Source organism: Quercus suber, unplaced genomic scaffold, assembly GCF_002906115.3.
Source record: "Quercus suber isolate HL8 unplaced genomic scaffold, Cork oak 2.0 scaffold_273, whole genome shotgun sequence".
Taxonomy (NCBI): Eukaryota; Viridiplantae; Streptophyta; class Magnoliopsida; order Fagales; family Fagaceae; genus Quercus; species Quercus suber.
In genome coordinates this window covers 192318-202900 of record NW_027069729.1, presented here as the reverse complement: position 1 = coordinate 202900, position 10583 = coordinate 192318, and the positions used below count along the sequence as shown (strand labels likewise).

At 33.5% G+C, this 10583-nt stretch overlaps 2 protein-coding genes across 2 annotated transcripts; both read right to left on the bottom strand.

Annotated features, from left to right (window-relative positions):
• Positions 1-1243: 1243 nt before the first annotated feature.
• LOC112029682 (germin-like protein subfamily 1 member 7) lies at positions 1244-2049 on the bottom strand. Its single transcript, XM_065781612.1, is given in 2 exon segments — positions 1244-1692; positions 1923-2049. Coding segments are annotated over 2 exon segments (576 nt in total).
• Positions 2050-9277: 7228 nt separating this feature from the next.
• LOC112029679 (germin-like protein subfamily 1 member 7) lies at positions 9278-10379 on the bottom strand. The gene is made up of 2 exons (XM_024062363.2): positions 10237-10379; positions 9278-9986 (listed from the first exon to the last, which is right to left on the bottom strand). Exons 1-2 carry the CDS (start codon positions 10361-10363, stop codon positions 9451-9453), a joined length of 663 nt encoding a protein of 220 aa, XP_023918131.2. The 5' UTR covers positions 10364-10379; the 3' UTR covers positions 9278-9450.
• Between the last annotated feature and the right edge of the window lie 204 nt (positions 10380-10583).

Below are 10583 nucleotides of genomic sequence, written 5' to 3'. Positions count from 1 at the left end.
AAATTTCAAGTTAGTTTGAGGATTTAAGAGGCTAAATTCGATTTGGGGGTGAAGTGACACTAAACAAGGGGGAAACAAAATGGCTTAACCTTTCCATGAGCTTGGTGCATGATGGGGCTAAGCTAGTTGTTGATCACACTTCTAGCTGCCTCCCAACTCAAATTTTGATCCAAAAATCCTAGTTTTAAGATACCAAATTTGCACACTTGATTGAAGTTCTCTTCTGGGATTGCTATCTTTTATTTGTTTTTAGAACAATTGAAATGTTTTTGTATTCTACTTTCTAAAGGTCCCAACGTTTTTACAATTTGGTGATGTTGAAGAAGTAGTCAATTGGGAAGTATGGTGATTCAACATGGAAAACTTGCAAATTAAGTTGATTTTCTGTCATTGTTGCACATGAGATATCTAACAATACATAGATGATCTTGATGTACAATTATTGTAGTACGTAGATAATCAACTCAATTTTATGAAAGTAACAACTTTTATGATCACTCATGCATGGTTTGTGGTGAATTTGTAGGAATGGCAACGGGTCAGGTTCGGGCCAAGTTTTTTGATACTTGGACTCGACCCACGGGCCCTAAACGGGTCTTTTTTTTTGCCCCAAACTCAGCCCGTCGGTTCTCCGTGGGCCTTGTCCTGCCACTTCTGGGCCTAATCTGTGGCCCTATCTGATCAAATCTTATTAAAAGAACAAAAAAAAACCCCCAAACACAAATAGCAACACATATCAATCAACATTGTTATTAGTCTTGTTGAAATGAGATTCTTAGACAGGAAATAAATAATAAGTAAACACAAAAAATAGAAGAAACAAAACTCCATTTATCATTTATGGACCATCACAAAACTCCGATCATCACATCTCCAATCATCACATCTCTCTCCAATTTAACAATCCCGTGCTCCAATCTAACAAAACGACCACACCTCTCTCCGATCTAACAATCTCGTGCTCCTCCGCGACAAAGATGGCAACTACCACAAGATCTATGCTTCTCCACGAGCGTGAGGGTGGGTCGGTGAGCGAATGACAGTGAGGGTGAGGATGAGATGTGAGTTTCTGAGTGAGAGTGAGAGTTAGTGAGGGTGAGGTGAGAGAGGCAGCTGAGTTGAGAAAGAAATGAGAGAAATGAGTTTTAGGTTAGGGTTGTGACATATATATATATATATCTGTGTGTGTGTGTGTGTGTGTGTGTGTGTGTGTAGGTCTTTTTTTTAAAATTTTATATTTAGGCTAATTGGGTCGAGTCTGGTCCGGGTTTGGGTCGAGTTTTTGGCTATCGAGACTAGAAAATGCAACAGCATTGGTCTCTCCTATATTGAACTAAAAGTGGATGAGACCCATTGGAAATACAAAGATGTCTTCCTTGTTCAAAACTTTGGTGAAGAGTCAATTATCAGGGTTGGATGTGACAAAGCCAACTAGAAGTGTACCCTCTATGACTGTCAAAAGCTTGCTGGCACGAGGGTGAATGTGGGGAGGATTTAGGCCATATGGTGCATAGTCAACATGAGCCAAGGCTATCCCTAGAGTGTTGAGGCCAGGAAACATGTCCACGTTTACTAGAGTGACATTTGACCCAAGTTGATTAAGGGTGTTTCTAGGAACATCAAGCCCCATGAAGATAAAGTCATCAACTGTAGTAAGCTTTGGGTCCTTGCAAAACTTTCCATTCACAAGTGCTGCAAAAGAAAAGATTGTTAATATCACAAATGTGAGGCTTCAATGACAAAGGATGATAACATGTCATGCATGTACGTTAAAAAAAACAAAAAAACAAAATTAAATCCCCTTAATTTTTTAGATTCCCTATATCAGAAGGTCTTCATTAATGTGTTGAATCTAAACGAGAAAAATCAATCCAAATAGCTTGAAACGACTCCAAGAAAACCATAATAGAGTAGGTACATGCCAGCAGAGTCGGGATTGTTAACTGCAACACAAAAGTCTTGCAATGGACTAGGGTCATGAGCAGAGGCAAGAGAGGATGCCAAAGCCAATAGCACAACAGTTAGAAGGCAAGTAAAAAGTTTCGTCATATTTGAGGCTGTGTGCTTGGTTTATTTTCGCTGAATGCTTGGTTGAGGTGTGAATGATATTGCTGATCAGAACATGTCTATTTATAGAGAGGAGTCACCGAATTGGTCTATATATTTTCTCGCAAATAGCATATAAGACTAGGTAAATTTCAGTGGTGGCTCCAAGATCTTTTTTAGGGGGTTCAGCGGTGGTGGAGCTAGAAATTTGTCATAGGGGCAAGTAAAACAATAAACTAATTAACTTTTTTTAATATGCGCAACTTCCATATTATATACATTATATAATAGCCTGAGATAATATTCTAAATATAATTTAGTATAAATATTGATAAGAAAACAACCATTAAATGCAAAATAAATAAATAACTAATAACATATGTGGTCAGTCTCTTGGAGTCAGACTAACTGTAAATGTAAAATTAAGAAGAAAAAAAAATAGTAACTGATATAAGTTTTAACTTTTGAAGTGTATGACTTCTTAACCGTACACGTTGTTAGTCCCTTGAAATTGGAGCAAGCACTAAAATAATTTTTGGATTTGGGAATCTTTAGAACATTTATCAAACTACTTGATCAAATAGAGAGAAAAACTGAGAAAACATGGAAGGGAAAAAGAAAGATATAGAGAATGAGAAAAGAATCATAGATATAGATATAGATATAGATCTATTGGTTATAATAGTGTGTACTTTTTAGTTGATGAAGAAGAAAAGTGCAGGGAAAAATAACTTTATTCTACTATATGGGAAAATAAGCCAAAGTCTTGGAAAAAAAGGATATATATTTTTTTTTTTAATGAATGAGCAAAAGTTGGAACATTCTTATAACATTAAATATTTTTTTTGTAGTGCTATTTGACACAACACTTTCACAACAAAACCTAAGTAGCAAGTTGTTACACGTAGGAAAAAAGTGATGTTCGTTGTGAGTTCTAATAAAAACTAGTTACAACTTGCCATTTGTTAAATTATTGTAAAAATATTATAAAAGTAGCATTAAAATAATCTTATTCAAACTTATGTCAATTGAGTTTAAACAAAATTTAGGACTAGGAGGTTCAAAATTTTATTTTATGAGTTAGAGAAAAAAATAATTTTCCTTATATATATATATATATATATAATAATTATGGCCAGGTGAGGGGGTTCATTTGAACCCCCTGGCCTTAAGGTAAAGCCGCCCTTGGTAAATTTAAACGGCTATGATATTTTCTATGTAATGCGTGAACCATTTCTTAACCACCATTACTAGCCCATGTTAAAACACCAATTTAATTGGAGCACTTCATTGTCATTGTTCAAGGTAATGTTTCTTTGACCAATTATCATACACATGTTTTATTGAAAAGATCAATTACTAATAATTAAACCTTACGTACAATGATATACACTATATTTAAACTTGAAATGATTGAAGGCTAAGTCTAACACGTCCTTGTCTTAGAAGTAAGCCACTGGTGAGATAATTATTCTACTTGGTCACTTGTATAACTTGGTCTCTAGGAGTGACACAGTTCATTGTTGTTTTGTAGTTTCAGAACCAATGGTTCTTAATGAGAAATGGGGTTGCGAGTTCTAACCTGAGCCATAGTGTTTGCCTTGCCTGAGACATGATGGTGAGGTCCACCAATGATGCACAGAGCCTTGAATGTTGATAGAGTGAAGGACAAGCTTGCCATTGACATTTGGCTTCGGTCGTGTTCAGGTTTTTTGAGTGTAAATAAGATATCCTCAAGGTCTTTGTTTCTTTCCCACCATTTGCTTTCCCTATCGATCCCAAGTACCTTCAACAATCCTGTTCACAATATTGAACCTGTTGATTCTTGAACGAGTTGTTGCCATAAACTACCAATGACTTGGTCAAGCAATACCCTCGGTGCTACTGTGGTAGTAATCAGCGGTAGTCTTGCTCTTTTTCTTGCATGCTTCATTCTCGTAGCAATATAAATTTGAGTTCCGAGAACAATACTGCATGGGCTTGTAGACACCCCTTTGTTGCAACCGCCAGTTTAACCCAACAGAAAAGCAAAACATAATTTTACATCATAAAGGGAAAAATCGTCATTTTGACCTTTCGATAAATAAGTGATTAATTATAATTTGAAATTCAAAATAATTGATTATAACTAATTATATGTCATGATATTATTGGTTTGACTTTAAAGAAAAAAAAAATGTACATTATGTGTAAAATAACAATATGTAGATAGGGTTTATTAATGTTCTAATTAATCTAGCTTTGGCACTATGTTAGAATTTTTGTTGGGAATGTGAGTGAGAGAGAAAAGAGAGAAGCAAAAGTAAGAGGATTAACGTGATTTGTCTTGACAAGCAATGTACACAATGAAAAACGTCCAGTGACTATATCTTTATTATATTATTTATATGAACTGCATTTTCACAATAAATCCAATATAAGGTATACTAATCAATAAGCCATATAAATATGTATAATGCACTAGAAAATTTAATGTAATAATTTTTTTTCCCTCTTGTCTACCTATGAAATTTGATAATTTTGGTAGTTATTGATTATAATTTTATTTTTGTACGGAAATATATATTCTCCAATTTAAAGAAAATATGATGTGTAAAGATTTTATTGGTAAGTTTAACGTTCTATTTATTTCGAAGTAAAATATTTTCAGTAAAATATTTTCCTATTTTCAAGTGTTTGTTTGCATATAAAATATAGTTAAAGTTGCAAAATATTTTCAGTTTGACCAAAGTTTGTGCATAAAAACTTGTAAAATATTTTACCAAAATATCAATAGTAAAACATTTTACAAAACTCTCACTCCCTCACACCCGATCCTATCTCCCTCTTCTTCTCAGTTCTTCTCTCCCTCTCTTAAACTCTCTCCATAGCCAAACCAATGAGACCAGCGACAACACCCACCAGCGACAGACCACCGATGGCACCACTCCCTACCAAATCCGAACCAGTTCTTCAGCTTTGAAAATCACCCTTCAAGACCTAGATTGAAGATTAAAACCATTCATCTAAGATTGTTGAGTTGAGTTTTTGGTGGTCAGATTGTGGTGGAGTTGCTTTTGGTGGGTCGGATTATGGTGGATTTGGTTAGTGGATGATTTTTGTGCTGATGGATTTTGGGTATGGTTTGTGTTTGTCGACAATGGCAGAGGCGGAGTGATGGTGCCTTGATGGACGGCATGGGTTGTTTGATGGGTTTCAAGTATGGGTTTCATTTGTCATGGTGGTGGGTTGATGGTGGCTTCATAGATGACTTTGGTTGTTTGATGGGTTGTATACTATGTAGCTTGGTGGGATTTGATTATTGTTGCAGTTTTTTTTTATTGGGTTGTGACTTTGGATTTGCTGGTGATGCTTCAATAGCTCCAACAAGGCAAAATTTTGCTTTGATTTGCTCTATTCTAGTTGGACTTTGCAGTGATCCAGTGGGTTGTGTGATTAGAAAATTTTTACAAAATGATTTCCTGAACATTTTCACAAATGCTACCAAACACTGTAAAATGAAAATATTTTACGGAAACTATTTTCAATGTAAAATATTTTACATTTGAAAATATTTTACATCAAAACAAACGGAGTGTAAATATTAAATAGAAGTTGATATATATATACACACATAAATTATATATATATATATATATATATATATTATACTTTTAGTAACTAATTCTAGACTACTCCTAGTTGATATTTATATACACACTTAAATTATATATATATATATATATATATTATAATTTTAGTAACTAATTCTAGACTACTCCTACAGTTATAATACTTGCACTATAAGTAAAATTATGATTAGTTTGCTTGTCATATAAATACATATATACATGAGCCTACTATGAGTTTAGGCCTCTTCATGATAATTTCCACAAGTATAAAATTTGCGCAGATTTCAAGACTAATGCAACTTCTGCTTAACTGTTCTGAGGGTTAAAATTATTGGAAATGTGACTCTAATGCTTTTCACTTGTAGGTTCTATATCTTACTATATATATAGAAAATGCGTTTTTTTTTTTGGGGAAAGATTAACCTTCATTAATTGGAAATAAGGGATAGATCCAATAATAATTGTTGCTGTAAAAACAAAGTTGGCTCTCCTCTAGCTAGCTATCAAATGATACGACATTTTGAGCATGTTTAATTAGAAAGGATGCGGCCTTACTTCCCAGGTGCAAAATTTGTGCACGAAATGTTGAATATCTTGAAGGAAAGAGTTAACGGATATTTTAAGAGAATTAGTTTAGAAAATATTTTTAAAAATTTTTTATGAAAAAAAAAGTAATTGAAAAATTTGATAGTTTTTTATATTTCTCATAAAAGTGATATCAATTTTTTCTTAAAATAGTCTATTATCATATGCCCTAATAAGACCCTATCTTGAATCATGTTGCCTAGCTACTAGCTGATAAGGACAATTCTTCATTGTGAGATTGTATCGCGGCTATCATATTGAATGAAACTCCCTCCTAATCAATGTCGACACGACTGTCAATCTCATAGGCAAAGATGAAAGATCAAAGCTCTAACTTTTATGCTTAAACCAATCTATGAAACGCGCTTTGGAGTTGGGAGTCTCGCACGATAACCGTAAGGTTTCAACTTTCAAGCAAGTCAGATTTTCCAAGCTATTAATTGTGAAGAAGAGTTCAAACTCATCCATGTTTCCTTTATCTATCTACCCATTGCCAAACCAGGTGCAAGGAATCCTATTGATCTTCACGTATCCCATTAAACCACAATGGGCTAGCTATATATATATATAGTTTTGGAGTTATCTTGGCTAATTTAAAAATTTTAAGGAAAATTATCATTTTGGCCCTCCATACCTGGATAATATATGCAAGAAAGCCTAAAATTACATATAACTTTAAATAAGATAGAATCTAATTAGTGATATATATAAATATCAAAAAAATTACAAGAATTAGACATTCAGAATTTTGAGATGCACAACTATTTTAACAATTATCTAACAAATAAAAGGGGGGAAAAAAATCTAATTTCATCTTAATACTTCTAGGGCATGCCCCAAAACAGAAGTAAGATCGAAGGTTGGAGGCATCACATCACCACACAGTTGCAAACATTTTTCTACACAGGTGACTCTCTCTCCCTCTCTCGCCCTCACTCTCTTTGTCTCTCTCTTGCTTTCTTGTCTGACTGCTTCTATCTCTAGCATGGTGTTTCAACTCTCATTCTCTCAACAGCTCAACTCTACCTTCTTCTTTTTCTTTCTTTTTCTGTTTTTATATACTCTATGTTCTGTCATTTACAATTTAAAGTGTAACAAAGCTTCCATTCAATGGGAACAGTGAATAAATATTGCAGCAAACTAGACATAAACAACCACCCATGTGTATGGTTAAAAATTTTTCTACAAAAGCAATTGTGTTTGTTGTACCCATGTAGGCCCTTTGGGCTACAATGGTCAAATATCACTGTTAGCCGAAATATGTAGCAATCTACTACTATTTTGGAACTATTTGGGCTATCTGCCACTATTTTGGAAGTCGAGTTCCTCAAACTCGAGAAAGCATTTGACACGTTACTCGAATTCCATTAAAAATTGCCACCATGGTGGTTGAGCTAGACTTTTTTAAATTTAAAATGCCACCTAGAACTGAAGCTTGTGGAGCTCGAATTCCTTGTAAATAGGTTACAAAAATTCATGAACTTATTGTAAAAATTGATCTTGTTCAACCTTTTCAATATTTTCTTCAACATTTAGCTTAAAAAATGTCTAACTCCAATTTCTTGCTCAACAACGTCAGCTTTCCTTTCCTTCCATATTTTTTTTTTAAGTAGTACTGGATCTTTGTTTTTTGTGTTACTTTTCTTGTTTTTAACATTTTGGTCATAATTCTATGGTTAGGTAGATATGGTGTTTCTACTTCGTTTGTCATTGTTTTTGAGTTCCACTATGTTATTTTGTTCTCAAAGATGCATTTTTGTGTTCCTATTTAGCTGCCCAACTTGAAGAGCTCAAACATTTTTGTGTTTTAATTTATTTTTATGGTACTCTAGCTAGCTTGAAGAGCTTGAGTTGTATCAACAAGGAACTCGAGCTTCTAGAGCTCGAGTTCTAGGTGGCTTTTTTAAATGATAATAATCCACCTTAGCCTACCATGGTGGCAATTTTTAATGGAAGTTGAATTTTCAGAACTCGAGTTACACGTCAAACTCGAATTTGAGGAACTTGAGTTCCAAAATAGTGGTATATCCCTATATAATTTGTAAACAGTTGTAGATTGTTACATATTTCAGCCAATGGTGGTATTTGGCCATTTTGGCCAGGCCCTTTGATTGTGAAGCATATTTAAGCATTCCCACTTTCCTAGGTACAAAGGTACTCTTTTTTTCTTTTCTTTTTTTCTTTCTTTTATTATCATATATTTATTTGTTGTTAAAACAATCAATATATCATATAACATTATTATTTATAAATGTACCTGATTAAAATATACTACTATTTATCATTTAATTTAGTTTATACATAAAAATAAAATAACATGTATTTGGTTGTACTTGTATTTTATTAGATGTTTTTTATTCATTGAAGTTTAAATGATTGTTTGTCTTTTACTTAGCAATCTTTAAATTATTAGTATTTTTTTTTTTTTTTATCTTAGTCATTATACTTTGCCCATTTCATAATTGATTAAAGATATTAAATCTTCTTGTCAATTTTGTCTCATGATTGTTTAATTTTAAGTAAATACATTTTTTTTTGGTAGCATATATTGAATTGTAAAGTACTTAACTTCTATATTGATTATTACATTGTATGTACATTACTATTTTAGATTTTATAGTGAAAAGTTAGTCGTCTAATTTTATGTTCGACCCTCCCAAAAATAAATTCCTAGCTTCACCACTAATTTGAGTTTTGGGATTTTGACTTTCCATTTGTTTAAGAAAATCATATAATCTAAGATTTTGATTTGTCAGTTCTCTCTCTATCAATCATGGATATGTCTTGCTAGGTATGGGTTAGTATAAAATGTCATTGGAAAGTTTGTGATGTAAATTTTCTCAAGGTATCGCTTTATTCCATAGCAACCATCAATAGGAATTGATTTTCCTATATTCCATCGATCAGTAAGAACAATATGAAACTTGTGTAAAACATACGATGTGGAACAAATGAAAAATATGCTACATATGTGATATAGTACTAACAGTCACAAGAAGATCTAATTGAGGTTTAGTTGTGTATTTACTCATTAAACACTATTTGGTATCTTGACTTGATAATAAGGAATAATAATTATAAAACAAATATCATAAATTCAAATCATATCACCTCAATAAAAAAAATAAAATAAAAATTGTTACTTTCCACATTACAACAATCGAAACTACCAAACTTTATTGGAACCGACTAATGGTTCATCATTGCACTAGAATTTTTGTTGAAGATAATTAACCACACTTTTGTCAAGTTGGAATGCCTTGGCAAGAACATCAGGATTGATAGGAGGATTAGATCCAAAGGTTGCATTTGCTATGGTAATAACCCCAGGATTTTGGCTACTGAGACTAGAAAATGCAAGGGCATTGGTCTCTCCTATATTGAACTGGAAGTGAATGAGGCCCATTGGAAATACAAAGACATCCCCCTTGTTCAGAACTTTGGTGATAAAACGGTTATCTGGATTGGATGTAACAAAGCCAACTAAAAGAGTACCCTCTATGACTGTTTGAATCTCAGTTGCACGAGGGTGAATGTGGGGAGGATTTAGGCCATATGGTGCATAGTCAACACGAGCCAAGGCTATCCCTAAAGTGTTGAGGCCAGGAAATCTGTCCACATTTATAAGAGTTACATTTGACCCAACTTGATTTGAGGTGCTTCCGGGAACATCAAGCCCAGGTAAGAAAAAGTCATCAGCTGTAGTAAGCTTCGGGTCCTTGCAAAACTTTCCATTCACAAATACTGCAAACAAAAGATTGTTAATATCATGAATGTGAGGCTTCAATAGTAATTGTTGAAATATATCATGCATGTAAATTTGAAAAAAAAAAAAAATCCCATGTATATAATATCACCTCCAAGAATAATTCCATTAATATGTAGATTCCCAATATCATGAAATTTTCATTAATATGTGAAATAATAACCGAGAAAACTAAATCCAAATGGCTTGGAACGACTCCAAGAAAACCATAATAGAGTAGGTACATACCAGCAGAGTTGGAATTGTTAACTGCAACACAAAAGTCCTGCAAAGAACTAGGGTCATGAGCAGAGGCAAGAGAGGATGCCAAAGCCAATAGGGCCACAGTTAGAAGGCAAGTAAAAAGTTTCGTCATATTTGAGGCTGTATGCTCGGTTGTTTTTGCTGAATGCTTAGTTGAGGTGTGAATAATATTGCGTATCAGAACATGTCTATTTATAGAGTGGAGACACTGAATAAGTCTATGTATTTCCTTGCAAGTGGACACAAGACTAGGTAGTTTTTAACGGCGATTTTTTGTATTATAGTTTATGCGAGAACTATTCCTTAACCGCCACTACTAATCCATCTTAAAA

Excerpts from the sequence above, each read along its gene's own strand:
- LOC112029679 (XM_024062363.2), bottom strand. The coding sequence starts at position 10,363 with ATGACGAAACTTTTTACTTGCCTTCTAACTGTGGCCCTATTGGCTTTG. Across the intron at positions 9,987-10,236 it reads TAACAATTCCAACTCTGCTG|TATTTGTGAATGGAAAGTTT; the intron begins GTATGTACCTAC and ends TTTTGTTTGCAG.